Raw genomic sequence first — 23,817 nt, 5'->3', positions numbered from 1 at the left:
ATTACCTAATCTCATACATAGACAAATACTAGCCCAGACAAATACACATTTATTACCTAATAAGTACAGCATGATGATAATTAATTACTTCTGTCGGTATTTTCTAAAGTATAAAGGGAAAATAGTAACAACATTATCTTCAATGTTTACATCACGTCGTTCACATTTTCATTTGGCCTATATCAGTAATGCTTGGTAAGTGAAACAATGCATGAAATTATTTTACATTTTGAGTCACATCATTCGAGAGTCGGACAAATGCAATTCGCCACTTTTAACATAGCATTGCTTGTTATATGAGAGAACTTTGACATTTACCTTAACCTATAAAGATACGACCTATTGGTACTGAGTTCTTCACATAGCAAAACACAGACAAATTTCGAATATAACTTAGCTGAACAAACTTCAAATAACACTGTAATATGCTTGGCATATTTACAATATTCGTACTCAATCAGTAATACACAATTAATCGAACTATTTTCACGATACACAATGCTTTATAATGGTACTATTCATCATTTCTTAGGGCAGCGATGCGAACCTAGCGGCAGAAACTGTCATGACTTTTTATTTTTTTCAGAAATGTATATTTATTTGAGTTCCAGGTTGCAAAATGGACGCATGCCATTTACAAGATGTATGTAACCTAATACATGATTCAGTATAAAAAAATATATACATATAATTTACATTCAACACTTTCACCAGGAGTGAAGTGTTTTACAAGAAATCATTCATACATTAAACACTAGAAATTACGAAACTATTGAGCAGTGGATTTGGATGTGTTTTTACAGATTGTATAAATTTGGTTCTGGCATTTTGAATATAATCACTAAATAGCATTATATTTAGTGACTCATATAGTTGAGAGTTACTGATGTCACAGTCTGCTCCCGTGATTGTCGTACATAGTGATCTTTGTATTCCGTCTAGTCGTTTAATATGACGTATATGTGTATTTGACCAGATTTCGCAAGCATACAGCATGTATGAACGGATCAGACAAGTGTATAATAAAACTTTGATTTTAGAGAGATCCGACTTTTGAAAAAGGGGTACAGCAGCCTGAAACATTGAAAAGCTCTGTCTCTGATTAAACCTATATGTTGTCTATAAGTCATTCTTCTATCAAGATAAACGCCGAGATATTTTGCAGCCGAATTGAAAGGTATGTTTTGTTGTTGAATTGTGAGTTCTTCTGGTAAGTGTGGGAATCTTTTAGTGAATACTACTGCCTGTGGTTTAGTTCCATTAATCTTTATTCGCCATTTTGTTGACCATTGAGTAAGTAAATCAAGAGCTGCTTGCATTTGTTGACAGGCGAAAATAATATTATAGTGTCGTTTATAGAGAAGTGTGTCATCTGCATAGACCATATGTAAGCATTCAGGTTTCTTTGGAAGATCTTGTACGTAAATGGAGTATAAAGTAGGTCCCAGAACTGATCCTTGAGGAATTCCAGGTTCAATGACTCGAGAACTTGAAAGTGACGATCCACATCGAACTCTGAAGGTTCTGTTGTATAGGTATTTAGAAATGAATTGAATGTGGACATTAGGTATGTTAAGTTTAAGAAGTTTATATAATAACCCATCTTGCCACACGGTGTCAAAAGCTTGCTCAATGTCAAGAAAAGTAGCAACAGTATGCTGCTGACGATTGAAACCATTTTGAATGTAAGACGTAAGTAGGAATAACGGTTCCTTGGTACTGTGTAAATTTTTGAAGCCAAATTGTTCATGATGAATGCGCTCAGGTGTGTTTAAGAGTGGATTAAGGCGAGACAAAAGAATTTTACCAAAATAATCCAAGAGACTGATTGGTCTGTAATTTTGTGGCAGTATAGGATCCTTTCGTGGTTTAGCAATAGCTGTAATTATTGCACATTTCCATTCCTGAGGAAAGTAGATCATTCGAAAACAAGAGTTATAAATTTTAGTAAGGTGTACAATAGCTCGCCTAGGGAGTCGTTTCAATGCAATCGGCTTTAAACCATCTGGTCCAGCAGCTTTGTTCAATGGGAGTTTTTGTATAATGGTTTTGACTTCGTTTGGAGTGACATGGGGTATGGTTTCTGCAGGCTGTTGTTGACGGATCTGTTCTGCTATTGTTATGACCTCATAATTGTTTATAGGATCAGATGGATGTTGATGTGGTTGAAAACATTGTTGAAAAGAATTTGAAAGTACTTCAGCTTTTGCTTGAGGATCATAGACGATCTCTCCGTGAGCATTTTGTAGAGGTGTTAATCCTGAATGGGTAGTTTTTCCAAGAAGATTTTTTGTGAAGGTCCAGAACTCTTTCCCACATGGTTGTAATGATTCTATCTTATCTGCAAAATCTGTAATTATATGTAGCTTGTATTTACGTCTGATGGCTCGCTGGTAGCGATAGAATGCTCGTTTAGCTTGTGGATCTCTGAACTGTTGCCATCTCTTTCTTGCAGTATTTTTAGCTTTGAGTAGTGGTGTTAAATCATCGATTGTATCGTTTGTTTGCTTCATAGGAGGCAAAGTCGTAGTTTCTTCAAGTGTAGAAGTGATAGTGTCAGTAAGAAGTTTCACTGCCATGTCTATGTCCGTTGGCTGGTGAATAATTGGGTTTGCAGGAATGCATAAGTGAAGTCTTTTGGTGTATTCGTCCCAGTCAGTATTCCTCGATAATGGTGTCTTATATGGTTGTCGAAGGATTGGAGAACTAAAAGTCAGAAGATCGGAGTCAAGTGCTTGTAGATATACTTGTTTTTGAGGAATTTGTTTTGTCTTGTAAAGACAAATGTCAAGAACATCAGGTTGATGTGTTGGAACCCAGGGATAACGAGTAGGTTCTGCTGGCCCAGTAACTGCATAATTATGTTGAGTGGAATGATTTAGTAATAATTCCCCCTTAAGTGTAGTGATGTGGGAGTGCCATATACGATGCTTTGCATTGAAATCACCACATATAATGAAATTTGTATGTACAGAAACAAGAGAGGTTAAGTCTGCCTCATACATCCGATAATATGGTGGATAGTAAGCAGATGCAATTAACGTTTCTACTCCATCTAGTTTTATATAAACGCCAGTAGCCTCCAGAATGTTGAATGTAGGCAGAGTAGCAAGACGATGTGGTATTGATTTCTTAATAGCAATTGCTGTACCACCACCTTCTCGTTCCAATCGATCAGAGCGATAAATGATATAATTACGTAGTCTGAATTCCCTTTGTGGCTTTAAATGAGATTCAGTGATACATGCCACATCAATTCTATGTATATTTAACAATTGCTTGAATTCGTACAATTGATTGCTTATGCCATTGGCATTAAAGTTTAACAGAACCAGATCCTTGAGTAATGATGCGGATTTAAGGGCCATATTCAGATTCTTGGTTTGTAGTGTAAAGTGCAAAGCCTTCTATTATTATCAAAAATTTTGATATAGGGTCACTTGCAGTTTTTAGACGCTGTAAAGTGTGCTGGAAGATATTGAGAATTTTCTTAATATTTAGGCCTCGCATTAAAGTTATAATATCTTTGAGTGATTCTGTCAGTGATTCTGAACCAGAAGAAGAATTAAATGTGTTCTGATATGCATGAACATATATGGGATCTGGTTTTGGTAATGTAGGAAAGTCAAACGACTGCCACACAGGGGGCGTACTCTCCTTAATTGCATTTTGTTTGTTTCTAATCTTTTGGTGTAGAACAGCTCGTTTTGCAACTTGTATTGGACACTGTCCATAGCTCGCTGTATGGTTTCCATTACAGTTTGCACATTTTGGCAGAGTTGAAGGACCCTTAAATGGACAGTCTGCAAATAAATGACTATTGTTACATTTAACGCATTTGATTTGTAAATTACATCTCTTGGAAGTGTGGTAAAATCCTCGACATCTGTGGCACTGAATCACATGTGGTTTTGGTTTGTATGTTTCTATTTTTATTATGTGATGATCTATATCTTTTAATTGAAAAATTGTCCTTGAATGTTCGTTATTGGGTAAGGTAACTATCCAGACTGGCATTGGACGTCTTTGTGTACTTCCATCCTCTGTCAAGATAGGGACAGATAATTGTCGAACATGTTCAATCGAATGTGATAATTTTTCTAGTTCTGTTTTCAATGTTTCTGCTCCGACGAATGTGGGAAGTCGTTTAATAACTACTTGAAGCAATTTGTTTTCTCTAGGCTCATGAGAATAAAATTGTATATTTTCAGCTATAAGAGTTGAATATAGCTTATCATAGTCAGACCTGTTGGCAGTGTAATATCTTATACCTTCGGGTGTATAGCTAATTTTCATGGGTTTTGTGAGCAATGATTGTAATTATTATTTTGGGCAAAGAAGATTCCATCTGGTAATTTACTCACCGTTATCGGTGGCATTCTTGGCTGTTTTGTGTGTTGAGGCTTATCTCTTGGTGTTGTTTCTTGATTAGTAAGTTGTGAAGTTCCTGTGTCAACATTATCAACTGTAGTTTCAAGAGGGGAAAACCGATTGTTGAGAGTTACAGAAGGATGTACTATATCTTCAAGTTTTGAAATAGAAGATTCTGAAATGCTAGATGTAGCAGGATTTGGTTTCATCTTTTTAGGTTGATCTTGCTCTTTCGTACCATTACGCATTCGTGAATAAGTCTTCAGATTCGTAGGAAGCTGAAATTTAACGCTCTCTGACGAGACGGTAATAATTGTATTTTGTGAATCACTCATAATATTTTGAATGTGTGGCCCTTCAGCCATGTAAAAGTTTACACTATCAGTAACACAATAACTTAAATAAAATTAAAAGAAAGAAAGAAAAAAAAAGACAACAAACAGTAATTCCTTAACACTGAACACTATAATATATTTAAACTTTATGGTGTTTCTATATTCCTTAAATACTAAATTAAAATAATAACCTAGGCAAAATGTGCGCGTTGTTTACTTTTCCACAGCCTTCTCCGTGTATGTGTCATGACTCACAGAGACCTACTCTCGATCGTGCTATCAGACACGAGATCGTGCTATCATAGCGAGTAGTTCGTTAGTACGTCGCGTATACTTATATTAAGTATTTATTACAGCGGTTTATTAAACTAGCGCTATATTCTCAAAAGTTTATTTTCTGTATATTGTAATCATTATCGTAAATACATAATTAATAAGTGTTTCACAAATAATTCGTATTAGTGTGGTTTTTCCGGACACCGACCCCAGCGCCAACATGGATAACGTAATGGCTGACACTTCACAACAAGGATTGAAAGAAAGAAACAAGATCTACACAGATTTCCAGGAAAATTCAGCAATGGAGATACTCACGCTTCCTGTCGAGGCCAATCTAAATTCAGGTAACATGACTTATACTCTTGCTGTGGTAGAAAATACATAGGAACATATGGTTCAAGCAACTCCAGAACCTGGAACATTTATATCATCGTCTGGACAACTCTACACTATTCAACCCTATAAAAGAAATCATCCCAACGATGAAAATGCCTATCAAACACCGAAAAAGACGGCAACACAACGAACCCAACCTACTTTCACAATTACTACATCAAACCAATATGAATCACTAACAGAAACAACACTAAATGCACCAGAATCACTTAGCAAAGTATCTGACCAACCGACTACTGCTGCAACAAAGAAAACAAATATAAATCAACCAGGTACATCTGGAGTTAAGGCCAAACCAAGCCATTCAACAACCACCACAGGCAAACCGTCTCCTACTGTACTCGTAACAAAAGTGCCTACAAAAGAACTTGGGAAATTTTATACAAAACATTGAATTTCAGTACACAAGACAAGATTTGAAAATATTCACAAATACTCAACAGCACTACACAGCGATCATTCAATTACTAAACGACAACAATTACCAATACTTTACATACGGTCAACAAGACAAACAGATCCACAAAGTCATGTTAAGGGGTTTACCCCCCTACAATAGAGTCAGACGAAATTAAAGATGAGCTACTTGCACTGAACTATCCCATTACAAGCATCCGACAGCTTACTAAATCAATCAGAACAGACTCCCAACACGAATTGATCAAACTACCATTATGGGCTCTCACTTACAAACATATTGACAACGTTCCTGATATCAAAGGACTTCGTGGATTATTACATTATCGGGTTACCATAGAGGATTATATTGGAAAAACAGGACCAATTCAATGCTACCGATGCCAATCGTTTGGTCATAAAGTACAGTGGTGTACAGTAACTCCTAGATGTATGAAATGTGCAGGAAATCACTTTTCATACACTTGCACGAAACCAGCCAACATACCAGCGACATGCTGTAATTGCAATCAAGATCACCCCGCAAATTACTCCAAATGTCCGATTAAGGTGAAACTCACCGAAAACCATCTTATCAAAACGAATTCCCAGACTACTAACTCAATTCCACAAAAAAGTGACTTCCACAACTACCTAAAACACATAAAACATTTGCATGGACACGTCCTTTGACAAACCAAAAACAGGAAGCAACTAATGATACATCTACCAGTGAATTACTAAAAGTTTTACTCAACATTCTTGAGATAGTCAACATTAGAGAGCTCTTAAAAAATTAGCAAATCTGTTTATCCAACTCAAGATGACACCCAACGTCATAGATTAAAGCATAATTATCTGGAACTTTGTTTCTACTATACTCGACAAAATGCTACCAACTGAATCTACAGAACAAAAACAACAGCCATAAATAGAATATACTATCATCGCACACAACCACTTAAAATAATGACATGGAATGCTAACGGTGTACAACGTGACAAATATCTGTTACCTACGTTTCTTCAACAACATGACATTGATATACTATTGATCACAGAAACCCATTTAAAGCCCAATCATCGATTTCATATTTCGAAATATATAACATATCGCACGGACGGCCCAAATGCACCACATGGAGGAGTAGCTATACTCATAAAATCTGCAATTGTACATAGCTATGTCCAATATTTGCAGGCTGTGCTTATATCAATCAACTCTGTAAATGAAAGAATAATAATTGGTTCCGTATATGCACCACCCAGTGTACCACTGACCGAACAAGATTTAACTGCCTTGTTAGAACAATATCCGTCGTTCATTATTGGAGGTGGTTTCAATGCTAAACATATACATTGGAACTGCAGATTAAACACTCAACGCGGGAAAACGCTACACAAACATTCCAATGACCATGATTATAATATATACGGGCCATTAACTCCCACACACTATCCCTCACGCGTCAACTGCCACCCTGATGTCTTAGATATATTCCTACATAAATCTGATGCACCTATAAATTATATAACCACTATAAATGAATTAAACTCTGATCACAATCCGGTGCTAGCAATAGTTCATTTGAAACCACCTGAACTGCCATACAATGTGAGACCACCAACCACTGTCAACTGGAGAAAATACAGAAATATCCTTAAAAATTCTGTTCCAGGTAACGTAGAAATCAACACTGAGGAAGAACGAGAAACGGCATGTAAAACCTTAACTAATACCATCAGACAGTCACATATAACTTCGCAGGCAACAACAGCTAGTCGTAATATACCTTCAGAATTCCCGGAATTAATTGAACTATTAAGAAGAAAATGAAAGGCCAAATGTTTAAAAAATAAATTCCACCGAAGATGCGACATAGCACAATTTAATTTCCTAAAGAACTATATTCACAATAAATTATTAGACCTACGTATCGCAACTTTTGAACGAGATATCTCCATTGCCGAAAAAGACAACAAAATTTGGAACATAACTAAACGCCTAATTCATAACAGGAATTCCGATAATCATCCCATACTTGGACCAATTGGGCCGGTTTATTTACCAACAGAAAAAGCTGAAATAATTGCATCTACATATTTTCAACAGTTCCAAACATATCAAGATCATCCAAACTACACACAACAACGCGCTCATAACCGACAAACTACAAGACAGTTCTTCCAAACCTATCCAAATGGGTTAATTGTACACACCACACCTTCCGAAATTAGTAGATCTATCAAAAAAGCACCACAAAGAAGAGCACCCGGATCCGATACAATAACTTACCAATGCCTGAGAAATCTACCGAGAAACGCTCTGACTCACCTTACAATAGTGCACTAAAACTCCAAACGTTTCCACAACTATGGAAGACTGCAAATATAATTTCAATTCCCAAACCCAGAAAAAATCCACAACTACCACAAAACAGAAGACCGATCAATTTGCTTAGCACACTTGGAAAAATCTACGAAGGAGTGATATATAACAGACTATATCCACATCTACAGCGACATATACCTGATGAACAATTTGCATTTATGTCAGGACAAAGCACAACAACGCAACTTCTCCGCTTAACTGAAACAATCACCACTGCTTTCAACAACAAACAGTATGCTGCGATGATGTTACTTGATGTTAACAAAGCTTATGACACTGTATGGCATACAGGTCTATACTATAAATTGATTCAAGTTGGAACAAACCCAAAATTAATACGTCTTATTAAGTCATACCTTTCCAACAGAAAATTTCAAGTTTTACATCAAGGTGCCTCATCAACAAAGTATCATATACGCAGGTTTGCCACAAGGATCCAAGCTATCACCTATACTTTATAACTTCTACTCAGCAGATATCCCTACGCAACCATATATTCACACGTTTCAATATGCCGACGACACCGCATTTTTATAAACCGCAGAAAACCTATCATTTGCAATCAATAGACTACAGAATTTCTTAAATAATTATGAAACATGGACCTAGAGATGGAAAATTAAAATCAATCCTCTTAAAAGCTCTGCAAATCATTAAAAAAAAAAACGACAAGCCCAATCCAGGACCCGACTCAAATTATTCAATACATACATCAACTGGACTCCAAAAATCAGATATCTGGGAATAACTATGGATAAAACACTAATTTGGAACCAACCTGTCACTCAGTTAACAGGAAAAGCCATGGGTAGATTTTTTTCAATTATATCCACTATTTAAAACTCCAGCATTAAAACATAAAACTAAATTACATGTCTATAAAGCCTTAATTCGAAGTATGATAACATACGTAGCACCAGCTTGGGCATATGCTAGCAAATCCGTCATGAACAAGATACAAGTTATCCAAAACAAAATACTGAGAACCATTCAAGGCAGTTGATGGGGAACAAGTACACGACAACTTCATGATGACCTCCGAATAGAAAATCTCCCCGAATATATACAAAAAAATCACAAATAAACTCTATCACAAGGCAGCACTCAACAACAACAAAATAATAAATTCTCTTGGCAGATATGATATAAACAGGAAATACAAACATCGCCGACCCAAACAACTACTCGCATAAACTCAATCCATCGAAATGACATCCACAAGATTTATACTATACTCATTCAGAGCCACCTACCATAGTTGTAACCGTTGCTTACGAGATTATACAAGCTGGCGCATAGAGCTTGAAAAACGAGTCTGAAGTGGTTCCCTCGTAATGCCAATTCCGCCGCTCGGAGCGCTGTTCTGCCCTATATATTCATAGCAGAACACTTAAAAGACATTGACATTTGGGACATTTAAAGGACTCATCATTGCTTATTAAATGCTTCGTACAATATTTTATGGACAATAGACGTAATTTGCAAACTTCTACTCCTCAATTATATTACAATAAAAGGCTGTCATTCTTGATATTAAAACATATTACATATAAACTGAGGGACTGTCTGCTCTGTACTTCAGTTCATACACCAAACATTTCCGGAAATAAATTAACTTGACATCTTACATATACGCACTATAGCATACCCTTTTCACCTAATATTATTAATATTGTTATTAAATAAGATATTGCAACTAATTAAGGTACTGCATTATCTTTAATTTCCTTGAATTCATAATTACGCATTTGCAAGAAGGCCTAACTTTTCCCTCTCTTTTTAAAAAAAATATGGACGTCACAATAACTGAGAAGTATAATTATTGCGCGATTTTTTCTTGCAGTGGTGAAAACATTTCTATAGGCCTACTGATTAATCTATTGAGCATAGTAATAGTAAACGCTGTAGTATTTTAGTGCGTGTACGCCTACTTAGCTCTTGTAAAACGAAATTTTCACTTTCACTTTGAACGGAACACTCACTTATATTCAGTTCTTGTATCTTGCAGTAAATTATCCATTTGTGATCATCTTTCCAATATAACCTCCCATTGAAACGACCACTTAAAATCATGAGCTAGAATTTATTATTTTAAAAACATTTCCACGTACATACTGTTATAATTGTTATGAACCACAATACAAAAGACAACACTGTGAAATTGGATTAATTTACCAAGATCAACATCAATACCGGTAGTATAAAGTCACATATAGGCCTAGGCTATATTATTTCATTACTGTATGGTATTAATTAGAAGAATTAATTTTGAAGAATTTACAAATATGCTGAAATAATTTATGACACCTCTTATAGAAATGTAAAAATATGTATGTACATTTTGAAACAATGGGTATAGCACCACTTGAAAATGTTGAGCATTTTAACAGTAACTTGTAAATTATTCCATCACGTTGTCTATAGTGTTCATTTATTGTAGCACTTTTAGAACGAACGTGGTTCACATACATAAGAAGAAATGACGATGGAATGAGTCGAACACATACAGTTTTCTTTAATTTTTAGCAAATGATGAAGTTGAATATGTACTGTTACTTCATATCCTAACATAAGTAGAGTTGCCACCATAGATGTAACATCTGAAATGAATATAAAATAAATTAATGTATTGGTAATGATACAAGAATAAAAAGAAATTAGGCTAGACATAACCTCACAAAATTACAAACACATGCTAAAAAAAAAAAACTTTACGTATCCGTATATAATAAAACTAGATATTCCAGATATAATATGTTTCACACGATAACCACCTCAGCCTATTTCGGCAGCAGCCATTATTAGTTACAGTTTGAGGTGCATTACCTAATCTCATACTAACCTTGTTAAGTTCTCTAATCAAATTCACTGATAATTACGTAACAATACACAGGTCTAAAATACAGACAAATACACATTAATTACCTAATAAGTACAGCATGAAGATAATTCATTATTTTTGTCGGTATTTTCTAAAAGAGAAAGTGAAAACAGTAACAACATTATCTTCAATGTTTACATCACGTCGTTCACATTTTCATTAGGCCTATATCAGTAATGCTTGGTAAGTGAAACAATGCATGAAATTATTTTACATTTCGGGTCACATCATTCGAGAGTCAGAAAATGCAATTCGCCACTTTTAACATAGCATTGCTTGTTATATGAGAGAACTTTGACATTTACCTTAACCTATAAAGATACGACCTGTTGGTACAGAGTTCTTCACATAGCAAAACACAGACAATTTTCCAATATAACTTAGCAGAACAAACTTCAAATAACACTGTAATATGCTTGGCATATTTATAATATTCGTACTCAATGAGTAATGCACAATTAATCGAACTATTTTCACGATGCACAATGCTTTGTAATGGTACTATTCATCATTTCATAGGGCAGAGAGGCGAACCTAGCGGCAGAAATTGTCATGACTCACAGAGACCTACTCTCGACCGTGCTATGCGCCAGCTTGTATAATCCCGTAAGCAACGGTTGTAACACATTTATATTCCGTTGGACGCATTCGTGTCGACGGAATTTAGATACCATGCGGATACCAAAGATTATAATATGCTACATAATTGAAGAGGAAGGGTTGATATCGACTGAAACTCTAACCAATCAACAAGATAAACGACTTGTAGATCGTGCTATGCGTCAGCTTGTGTAATCTCGTAAGCAACGGTATACACAGTCCTACAATAATTTTGCAGGCCGTGTGGTGACTGGGGAGGAGTGTGTCTGTGTCGTTGCTTTCGGGATTACACATAATCTCGTAAGCAACGGTCTGTGTGCAAGCTTTATGGAAATTGTTATTAATGATCAGCAGGAATGTCTTGTAACTATGCAGAAGGTCTTTCCCCGTATTATAACAAAGGAAAATTGGGATTAAAAGAGGTACGTATGTATTTTAACACATTAAAAAGAAACATTATTTTAATTGATTAATACTACAGGCGTAGTTTGATAGCTGTCAAAATGTTATGTCGACGAGGTTATGTGAATGAAGACTAGGAATAGTTCTTCGGTAATTACGTAGATAAGAACGGCTAAGCGGCCGAGGTATGTGACAAAGTTAATGGGTTAATTGAGGGGATATATAACTATAGGGTACTTGACAAGAGGCGAGATATGTGACAAGGTTAGTAGACCAGTTACTTATATATCCTCTCAAGTAACCCACCAACCTTTCACATACTTCGGGCGCTTGGCCGTACCGTCCCGCCTTACCTATCTACATAATTACTGTTCTTTTAAATTAGTTACAGTGGATAACTTTCAAAATACGGATGCTACAGTAGCTACATATGGGCTGTTCCATCTCAATTTGACCGAAATATAGAGAAAATTGACCTTGCAATTTTTAAATACAATGAAACTCTTTCTGTCCGTAGACAACTGTGTTACAATGCTTTGTGCAAAGTTTGAGACATCAGAACTTCAAAGGGTGCTATATTTCGCTAACCCGCGCTATGAGCGTGCTAAACTGGCCCCGGCTATCGACTGATTGCTTGTACAGGATCCATATAGCCTATATCATATCATATAGCTAACACTGATTTATGAATACGAAAAACGTTAGTTCGCTGAGCATCCACCGGAAGCCCGCGCTAAGAATGTCTATGAATATGGCCCATAGTGTTTAAATTAAAAATATTTAAATTTATCGTATTTTTATAAAATTAGCAACTTTAAACTGTTGTGGTTCCGAAACCCTTTCACCCAATCATGGTTTATCATGGTTTATTTTGATGCTGAGAAGTTAAAGTTTATATTGTAAACAGTTTTTCTTACTTTTTATGGAAATGGAGAAATTTAGATTTTTCTTCATTAAGACGCCTTTGCCCACGAAAAAATATATTTTTAAAATAGTGTATGGTTAGATTCCATATTGAAAGTACAAATAAACACATATTTTTTACTGGTGCAACACAGGGGCGGCCCGTCCACAAGAGCTGCGGAGCTGCAGCACTCCCTGCTTTGACAGGAAAATAAAAATAATATTTTTTTTAATTTGTAGAAGAATTATTACAGCTTTTATTGGTAAATTGTTTTATATTTCATCTGGCCGGGAATATGTACTATTATCTTATGCATTATCTTTTTGCGTGTCGACTGTACTGGAATTGACACTGCATTCAAAGTCGTCCTGGGATCTGCAGGGTGGGACAGATGATAGAGAGTGTGTCTTGCTAGGTCAGTGGGCAGAGAGGTGAAGGGAAGCAGACGGAAACTGCCGCTGTTTAAAACCCATATTTCGCTGCAGTGGCTTGCAGAGCCAGGCGACAAGGGAAGATCTTTCCTCCCCTCCCATACCGCTGTTGTAATGCTACGTCAAATGGATTTTCTATTATCTTGAAACTTAATGACAAAATTTTTATTTTCTCTTCACATACTTATTGTTGTAGAATTTTATCGAGTTAATATAACGAAATTAATATTCTCTTTTGCCTTATTATTACGTATATATCCAGCCTCCAGCAGAACCTAATAGGATTTGCCTTAACTCAAAATGATTGCACGAGTATAATCCTTTTGATATAGCACGTAAAATACGAAAGAGACTTCTTTTGCAGTTTTAGAACATTTTTGACTATCAGTATATCTGAGTGTTGCTTTGGTGTGACGTTTTAGTACCGTAACTTAACCGGTGCAAATGTGCAAGCATGAGTGTGTGTGAATTACAGAATATTAATTTTATTTTTCTCAACTTTCCCTTGCGGAGAAAATTGATGTAATGAAGTGAAATTAAAGGGTCATTCGTTGCCCGACTTAAATCTTACTCAAGCTTCATCCAGCCGAATTAGTGCATATATGTAAGGAAGTATAACAATGAAATTTACGCTGAGCATTTGTGGTTGCCTCCTCTTTGGTGGTGATACTGCATAGACTAGGAGTGGTGTGACAGATTTAGGACATTTGCCCCTAAAAATTATAAAGCATGAATCTTCGCAATCTCACCTGAAAAATGTTGTTTCATTGGCTATGTTAGGCAAAACTAATATTGCTGCTCAATTAAGTGAAACGAACAGAACAAACATTCTCAAACATAATCAAGAAGTGAGAAAAAATCGTGAAATGATTTAAAAAATATTGATTGTATCAAATTTTGTGGCCAATATGAACTTCCCTTAGGGGACATGATGAAGAAACGATTCAAAGGATTCTGGTGTATTTCGTGGGTTGCTACAGTTCGTGAGTAATCTAAACGAGCCTCTCAAAAATCATTTGGAACATGCTACTGTTTAAATGTAATTCTAAGACAATTCAGAATGAACTGGTAGAATGCAAGTTGAGTGTCTGCCAATCAGAAATTCAGACTGAAATCGATGGTATTAGTTTTTTTTTTAAGCAAATGATGCCACAGACATCTGCCAACTAAGTCAGAAAGTTTTGGTTTTTCGATATGTAGTGCATTTATTTTTGTCCTATACTTATTAGTAATGATATCAAGAAGTGAAATTTGTATGTACCAAAATCTATTGCAGCTCTCCCAATCCACAAGTTCACGACCCGCCACTGGTGCAACGTTAATAAGAAAGTATCGAAAATATCAGATAAAGAAAATAAATAGTACGCGCGTGAGCTAACCAGCTGACTGTGAGGTGGGAGCTAGACGAGGCGAGCAAGGCCAGGAGACATAAACACGTGAAGTGTCGTCTAGTAGCGCATAGCTGGGCTAGCTTTATCACAGGTTTTCATAAACACAGGAGTAAAATGACAAAAGAAAGAAGACTGCATCCAAACATTTACTCACCAAATGTTGCTATACTTGCAAAGGACTTCCACGCCCCCTTCTGCAAAAGAATATGTTTTGTCACAAGTTTTGACTTGGAGACAGGAATGTAGGCATGTGTCGACAAAGTCCCTTGTACTGTGTGTGCGCGTTCGAATCTGGGCACCAGTTCCTTAGCCTTTTCTTCTTTTTCACCGGACTCACGCCAATCACAGTGAGTGTTTCGTTTAAAGTAGCGAGGGTTGCCTTGTCAACACATTCCGTTTCACTCTTACCCGATTATTCACTATTACTGTTGTTATTACCACTACTCTCAACTTGAACACTTCGAACACTACAAGTTGGCTGAACATTTTCTTCTATGTGTTCGCATAGGCTTCCGCAGCTGGTGTACATGGTGTGTGGATTAGCTTCAGGGCTTCTACCGCATTGTCTTGGTGTTGGTGGCCGACGTTTCGACCGCTGTGTTGTGGTCATCTTCAGAGCAGTTGTTGGATAAGGAAATAATCTGCGAGCTCGTATATATATAATATTCTCGATGGGGGGAGTACTTGCGGTGATAGGTCGTAGGTTCTCCTTCTGGCATCTGATTGGACAACGTAGGACCAATCAGATGCCAGAAGGAGAACCTACTGCAAGTACTCCCCCCATCGAGACTACTATATATATATATATATATATATACGAGCTCGCAGATTATTTCCTTATTCAACAACTGCTCTGAAGATGACCACAACACAGCGGTCGAAACGTCAGCTACCAACACCAAGACAACACGGAGAAGCCCTGAAGCTTATCCACACACCGTTTTTTTCTATGACTTCTCTTGATTGAACTGCGTTATCTAAAGGATGTGATTTATTTACTTTCGATCTGCAATATGTACATAATCGAATTTTGTTTTGGTACTTTTCAGGTACGCCAAATTTTTCTGCAATCAAATGGGGTACTTTCTGAAGCCCTTTAACATTGACCCTTTTGTGACGCGTAAGTTGAAGGGGATTGAAGGAGCGGTCACCTGAGTAAGATTTGTCCTCCATTTTAAGCAACCTGTGAAATAAATTTTGTTATTATGGAAGCGCTCACTAAAGACACGCATTTAACTAAAAAATTTGATTGATATTGTTTTGAAATACTTTATCTTACCGTAATGGTTTTACAAATATGCCTGAACGAACACCTTATATTAATAAATATAAACTTGAAAAATACTGGGTCACAACACTTGCACTTACAAAATGCACACGCAACTTGGCTACTTTTGCTCGCATACTGGAGACTAAACATGTCACACCGTTGTCTCAGAGGGTGGTATGACTCATCCTCCCACGCTCACTTATCTTCATCTCTCGGCCAGTGCATGCGGTACTGCGCCATTCAAGTCCAGGCGTGTGAAAATAATTTATTTAATACCCTCGAAACTTATTGCCCTGTCACTAAGCAAACAATGCCGAATCCCTCTTAATAATGCAAGGTTTTTTCTCAATTTTTTTTACATTTTTACAAATGGTCAAAAAGCCTAAAAGTAAGTAAAATCAGATTATCTGTCTCTCTGTATACAATAAAAATAAGGATTACTTCTTATCATAACCTACCAAATGTCAGCTTCAAAATGAGCTCTCGTTCAGTGTTCTGCAGTAAATGGTTCCAGAGTTCTGAGTGCTGAAAGAGGCTTATTTTTATAAAATACGCTAAATTTGTTCCTCAACAATACGAAAACCTTTTGACTTTCGATAGTATATTTTTGCAAATGCACTCTCCTCAGCACCTTGTATAAATAGGGAAAAAATTAGAGTATAAAAAAGGCGAGGTTTTATACTGATCGATTTCATATGGAATAGCTCATATGTATATATCCGTAATTAGAATTAATAGTGTCCATTTAAGAATTTGGAACTGAATCTTAAATAAAAACCAAATCATCTTTGCAGAAATTCGATACTAAGGAAGATGTTACAAATAAGGTAGTCCAGCTTGCAGAATGGATTTCCACAGCAAAACACATAGTTATACATACTGGTGCAGGAATCAGTACTTCAGCAGGTATACCTGATTTCAGGTTAGTTGTAAAACTTGATAAAACACTTTAAAAATGCCTTGGATTTATAGTATTGATTGGTAGAAATTGATGTGATCACTGGGAGAGCTGTAAGCCCACCCAATCCATCCTAAATACGTACCTTACTTATGAGTCATTCCACGTCAAATCGCACAAATTTAGCCTGGAATTGACTTTCATGTCTCCGATTTAGATAAAACAAATTTTACACATTCTATGGATTGAAAAAATAAATACGGGTTTTATTATTGTTGTCTATATCGATTATTGTAATAGATATGTGTTATCAAAGATTCTGAAATAGGTCGCGCATCATTATTGTTAAACGTGATTATCTCCACTAATAATCATCACAGAGATTTGCTCTTTGTCTCAATTTGAAGGTGACAGTACACACTTTATTCTTCGCATAATAATATAAAAATATAAGTTAACTTTGTTTTAAAAAACATTTAAATGTATAAAAATATGTTTCAATGGCAGCGACTTACTTTAAAATTACAGAAAAAAATCCTTAAATACCTTGAAATTATTTTAACCGCCCTTAAAAATCAGAACTCTACTTCGAGCCGTTGAAGAATAATTAAATGATTCACCAAGCTGCGCGTCTTGAGGTCGCTGGCTGCATAAGTACTGTTGCAAGATGATGTGCAGGTGCAGCTCTGGATGAGAGTCGTGTGACCAATTTACACTGTTCCACGGTCAGAATATCACTCTTTTACGTAATTTACATAACACAGTACTGTATTTAAATATTGTTTTTGTAAAATATACACTTGTGAAAATAACTACAGTTTACACAACACTGGACTTTTAAAACTAATCAACTACAACCAATATCAATTCTATTTAATGTCCACCACTTTGCTCTCACTTTGAAGGGAATAGTTCTTATAGCCTGAGATTTTGTCAGTGGAACAAAAGAATGAAGTTGTAAGGTACCTCGCACCACTTTTGCTTGTTGGTACCTTGAGTAGAAAATATTGCTATGTTTTTTGTGTTCACTAATGGTAAAAAATTTAAAAGCAATATTAGAAATGTTTTTCTCAGCCCAGTTATACAGTTTCCTTGGTGTTACAATATGATCTATACCAGGTTGAAGACTAGCTTCCATAGCAAGCCGCTTAACGGTACCGCCAATGCCATCACAAGGCCCTTTTCCATTTGATGTAGCAAAAAAATGCCACTCAGCACAAATCCCAAACTCACCTTCGTGGTGACATTTATTTTTGAAGTTATTTCTTACTCGAAATCAATCTGAAACCAACGTAGTTCTATGTAAAATATAATAGATTGTACGTATATTTTTTTGCGTTTTTAAAGTAAGCTGTTATAAAAAAACATTAAGTTATGTTTAAAAAGTGACCCTCTAAAACAACCCCATTTGTATTTCAACTTATACTTAAAAGAATTAATATAATAGTTCATTTCTTCCCATTTCAGATGGCACCAACACTCAATGTCTATGATGCATAGAATCTTAACAATGAGCATTTCCATACTGCGTCGTGGATGAATTTGTCATATAATTAAAAGAGTATAAATAGTAAAATTTTAAAGTATGATCCCAGAAAAAATTACAGACCTCTTATTTTGATCTGCACAACATATTTTAGAAGATTTAAGCAAATACTAAATAAATGGTCACGTTTCGTATACAGGTGTTTGATTTGACATGCACACAACACAACACGATACCTACTTCGAAAGACTTAGGAATTATTGTTAGATAAATTAAAGGGAAACTGCTAAGTGTTGAAGGGACATTACGTGCTTTTAGAACTAGAGGTTATCTGTTTATTTACGTAAAGTAACACAGCACCACTGATAATGTATTAGTCACTCTCGCTGCTGCTGTCGCAGCTATATGCTCCGGTGTGCGGTCTCACTCAATCCGAGCCTTCCGACCCGAACACACCATCAGTAAATTATTTGCACAGTGACTTCTGATTCCAATAGAGTTCTAAAACCAACGCAGTTCTACGTAAAACATTTCAAAGAATATAATGATATTTTTTCCCCTTTTTAGAAGTAAGTCCCTGATATATGAAAACGTATTTAAAAAATATAACCCCCTAAAAGGGGCCCATTTTATAGTTTGTTTGAACACTAAAAATTAGTATATAATACTGCAATTATTGCACTTTAAAATTATATAAATACGAAATTTCTACGATTTATAGAATCTTCAGTATAACCATTTTCATAATACGTTGCATCCAAATTTACGGAAAATGTAACATTTAATAAATGACTAAATAATTGTGTCAGCCCGAAAAAATTACACATGGGTTATTTAATTTTATCAATAGAATATATATAAAAAAAAATTGGAGCAAATATTAAGTTGTCATGTTTTGTAGGTGTTCGATTTGACATGGAATGACTCTTATATATGAAAATCGTCGAGAGTGAATTAAGAATACAGCCATACTTCTTTAATGTAACAGTGGGTTTCATTATCGCCAAGATAGTAATAATACTACACACATAATCAAACCTAACCTAACACACAATACACACCTAATCTGGCAATGGTAAACTTTAGCAGTCCCTGCTTAGGTCGTTCTTGCACGCATGCCAGTACAATGGTATTCAAAAGCACTGCCATAATAAAAGAAGGCTGACGGTTTTATGTCTGCATTTCATGGCGTAGTTTACGGAGCAGACACTAGAGTCGCATAATTATATTATTTGTCTATAATTATGTACACAATGAACGTCTTCTCTCACTTTAACCTCTCCTTTAAATGTCAGTCGACGGTTCGAGCCCCGAAATTTAATTATTCTTTATTATAGATATAATACAATTGCTAGAAAAATCTAAAAAAATGTGTACACAATGAACCTTTCCCTTTAAATCTCAGTTTACAGTTTGAACCCAGTGACGGCTATATTTCCCGAGTTCGGGCCCCAAAAATTAATTACTTTTATTGGAGGTATAATGCAATTGCTATAAAAATCTAAAAAGTTGTATACACAATGAACCTCGTCCTTTAAATCTCAGTCTATAATTTGAACCCACTGACGGCATTATTTTCTGAGTTGGAGCCCCAAAATTTGAAGTTATGATTTATTAAAACCGGTAGCAGTATGAACGATTTGCAAGAAAAATGTCAAAAATAGCATACACAATGTGTCTGTAACACACAATATCACTACACACTTCTTATCCTCTGCTCTTTAATATTATATATTGGCTCTGAAAAGAGCCGTTTCTGCTGCACTGGATTACACAGGGTAGAAAGCTGCAATTTGATCCAGCAACTACAAGGGTAAGGCAGTAATTACCAGTTCACAGACTAGTAATATTGGTCGATTTCACCAATTCATAAGCGATTCTGTTTCTTAAAATGCTAATTTAGTTGATTATACTATAATTCAACAGGAATATTGCTATAAGACTCTAAAGACTGGTGATTTCTATATTATCAGTTACCAGTGACAACCTTTCTCAGATAATCAAAACAAAATATTGTAGTTATTTTTTAATATGTGGTTTACTGGTTCCGATTGAAGTGATGAAGTTGTTGTGAGAAGAGCTAAAACTATATCTGGAAAAAAACAATTATTTCTTTATGAGAGCACTGTTTGAATATAATGAATGGTTTAGGTAAAGTGGTGAAAAGCTTAGAGTTGTTAAATATAGTGGGACCTGCTATAACAAGACAAACAAATAGAAGTCATGCATTATCAGCAAAGCTTCAAATACAAATTGCTCTACAAATTGGGATGTTGATTATTTTCCAGTGCCATCAGGTCTTTCTGTCCTAGACCAGCAACACTTGCAGAATTTTTTCCTAATAATCTAATACCAATTCATCAACTGCAGTAATTTTTGCTGGTTTTCCTCCTCCACTGCCAGTTCTTCTGGCACTGTCAACTTTAGCCTACAAATTAAATATAAAAGTACACTAGATTACGAATAGATCAAATGTAAAACTGAAAAAAATAGCGATTTTTTTCATCAAGTCATATTAAGTGGCATTCATGTCGGCAGTAGACCCACAGCTACATAATACGTTCATATTATGATACTAACTGTGGACTTGAATTGGTACTTATCAAAGTTGCTTTCTTAACGTATGGATAATCTTTGTTCTGAGGTATCAGTTCCATAGCCTCACACATTACAAAAATTGTTGTCCATTTGTTTACTTTACTATCCCATCTATGTCTCAGCCTCCTCTAAGGTCTTTTTCCCTTCGGTCTCCCAACTACCACTCTATATACATTTCTAGATTCGCCCATACATGCTACATGCCATGCTACATGCCCTGACCATCTCAAACGTCTGGATTTAATGTTCCTAATTATGTCTAACTTTCTCCATTCGCCTGTAACTTCATCCCTCTTAGCCCCAAATATTTTCCTAAGCACCTTATTCTCAAACACCTTTAACCTATGTTCCTCTCTCATAGTGAGAATTCACTTTAATTTAGCACATTTACCTTCTTTAATTGTAGGTAGAAAATTCACCACAGTCCCTTCTATGAAATTAATGTACGTACAGTTATATGTTACGTCCTCTGGTAGGTAGTAGATAAATATAATTCAATACAACCCAGTATAGTAAGAAACAAATAAATAAAATAATACAATTAAAATTTTTATTTAGTGTAATGTGTGCATAAGTTCAATTTACTTGTTGCATAATATGTTGCAGGAATAATTATAAAACTGTATTAATTTTAATGTGAAGAGAATTCACCATGTTAACATAACCTGTTTGCATCAACATTTTAAGTTGAGAACGAAAACCATTTTGAGATTTAATAAAGAGTCGCCCTGAGTGGCACAGTTGTTATAGTGCTAGCCTTCTGTGCCTGAGGTTGCGGGATCAATGCTGGCCCAGGTCGATGGCATTGAAGTGTGCTTAAATGCGACAGGCTCATGTCACTAGACTTAGTGGCATATAAAAGAACTTCTGTGGGACAAAATTCTGGCACACAGGCGACGCTGATATAACCTTGGCAGTTGTGAGCGTTGTTAAATAAACCATAATTTAAAATTTTTAATAAAGAAGAATATATTTAGGATAAACTTCAGAACACTGTTACCAGCCTTACTTGTAGGTAGAAAATTCACCACAATACCTCCTATGAAATGTAGCCTATATAAGGTTATATTACTTCCCCTCGTAGATAGCCGATAAATATAATTCAATACAACCCAGTATCGTAATAAATGAGTTAATTAAAATACAAATTGAAAGTGGGGGGGGGGGTTTTTCGTACATGACATTATGCTTAATTATAATGTATAATTGCGAATATAGAAATATAAGGTAAATACAGTGAACATAACTTACAATTTCTATATGGTATCATAACGTAGCTATGGAATGACAGGGCATTAGAGAACATCAAAATTAGACAGAAATGGTTATATTATATAACTGGTTCTTAATTTTAACTGAGTACATTAAGCATTCCTGATCTTTTTCGGAAATGTTTTATCATTATAACTAGTATATGTGAAGATTTTTCAGCACAAATGCTTGCTCTCGCTCTAAAATGATTATTCAGCAATATATTTATACATATATTAATGCAGTGATCTGCCATTTGAATAATTGTGCTATTACATTCACATTCGACATACCTTGTAAATCTAGTTGCTTTGGGGTTGCCTTATTGCAATACAGCTGTTGTTTAATCATGTGTCCGAAGGCCAATAAGGCATCACTCATAAAGCAACTATGCCAAGAAATAATGGCGATAGGGTGGCCAGTTCCTTGAATACATCTCTTACTACTAATGGAAACTAGCGCTGAGGTAGTTCCGGCGATTTCAGAAGTAAAAACCGTTTCATTGATTTTTTGTTGAGATGCATTTAATCCTATAAGCAAGGCATAATAAAAGCCTAAACTAACCGAACTAATTCGTATATGCAAGTTGTATGAGCGCTAGTTTAGTCCTAGTAACATATTAAACTGATCAGACTTCAGATTGGAGTACTGTATGAAACGAATAAATGCAATTGAAGTCTAGACAAACTGCCTTTATAAGTTGTAATACGTAACGTTATGCTTAATTATAATTGCGAATGTAGAAATAAAGTAGTGATAGAGTAAACATAACCTATAATTTTAACATCAAAATATGCGTGTGATGCAACTGAAAATTATTGAATCGTGCATAAATGAATGTGCAAGAATTTCGTAATGAAGCATGTTCAATTCATTTCAATATTAGGTACTATAACAGTAATGAAAACTATACGGTATAATTTTTGGTAATATACTACCATATCTCGTTTTCAGTTCTAATTGTGTATATTATCAAACATGTATTATTTTCAATGCGAATGCGACTCTGGTGTAGCCAAAAAATAATAATTAAATGTCGGGGATCGAACTCGGCAAATATTGCCCTGACTGGGTTCAAACCATAGACATGAAAGTTCATCTTACATGTCTATGGTTCAAACCGTTGCTTACGAGATTATACAAGCTGGCGCATAGAGCTTGAAAAACGAGTCTGAAGTGGTTCCCTCGTAATGCCAATTCCGCCGCTCGGAGCGCTGTTCTGCCCTATATATTCATAGCAGAACACTTAAAAGACATTGACATTTGGGACATTTAAAGGACTCATCATTGCTTATTAAATGCTTCGTACAATATTTTATGGACAATAGACGTAATTTGCAAACTTCTACTCCTCAATTATATTACAATAAAAGGCTGTCATTCTTGATATTAAAACATATTACATATAAACTGAGGGACTGTCTGCTCTGTACTTCAGTTCATACACCAAACATTTCCGGAAATAAATTAACTTGACATCTTACGTATACGCACTATAGCCTACCCTTTTCACCTAATATTATTAATATTGTTATTA

The 23,817-nt window shown here is 35.5% G+C and overlaps 1 protein-coding gene across 4 annotated transcripts in view; it reads left to right on the top strand.

The window, feature by feature from the left end:
* Nucleotides 1–11,761: 11,761 nt before the first annotated feature.
* Nucleotides 11,762–23,817, top strand: part of Sirt6 (sirtuin 6) — a 101,366-nt gene continuing 89,310 nt past the window's right edge. The window contains exons 1-3 of one of the 4 annotated variants that reach the window (XM_069823881.1): nt 11,762–11,921; nt 11,968–12,071; nt 16,842–16,969. In XM_069823881.1, the coding sequence (XP_069679982.1) occupies nt 12,006–12,071; nt 16,842–16,969 (194 nt within the window). In that variant the 5' untranslated portion in view covers nt 11,762–11,921; nt 11,968–12,005. Of the gene's footprint in view, nt 12,072–16,841; nt 16,970–23,817 lie in introns of all 4 variants that reach the window. The other 3 variants (XM_069823880.1, XM_069823883.1, XM_069823882.1) reach the window with 3 other exon arrangements.

Source organism: Periplaneta americana, chromosome 4, assembly GCF_040183065.1.
Source record: "Periplaneta americana isolate PAMFEO1 chromosome 4, P.americana_PAMFEO1_priV1, whole genome shotgun sequence".
Lineage (NCBI taxonomy): Eukaryota > Metazoa > Arthropoda > Insecta > Blattodea > Blattidae > Periplaneta > Periplaneta americana.
This window is presented reverse-complemented; position numbering and strand designations above follow the sequence as displayed.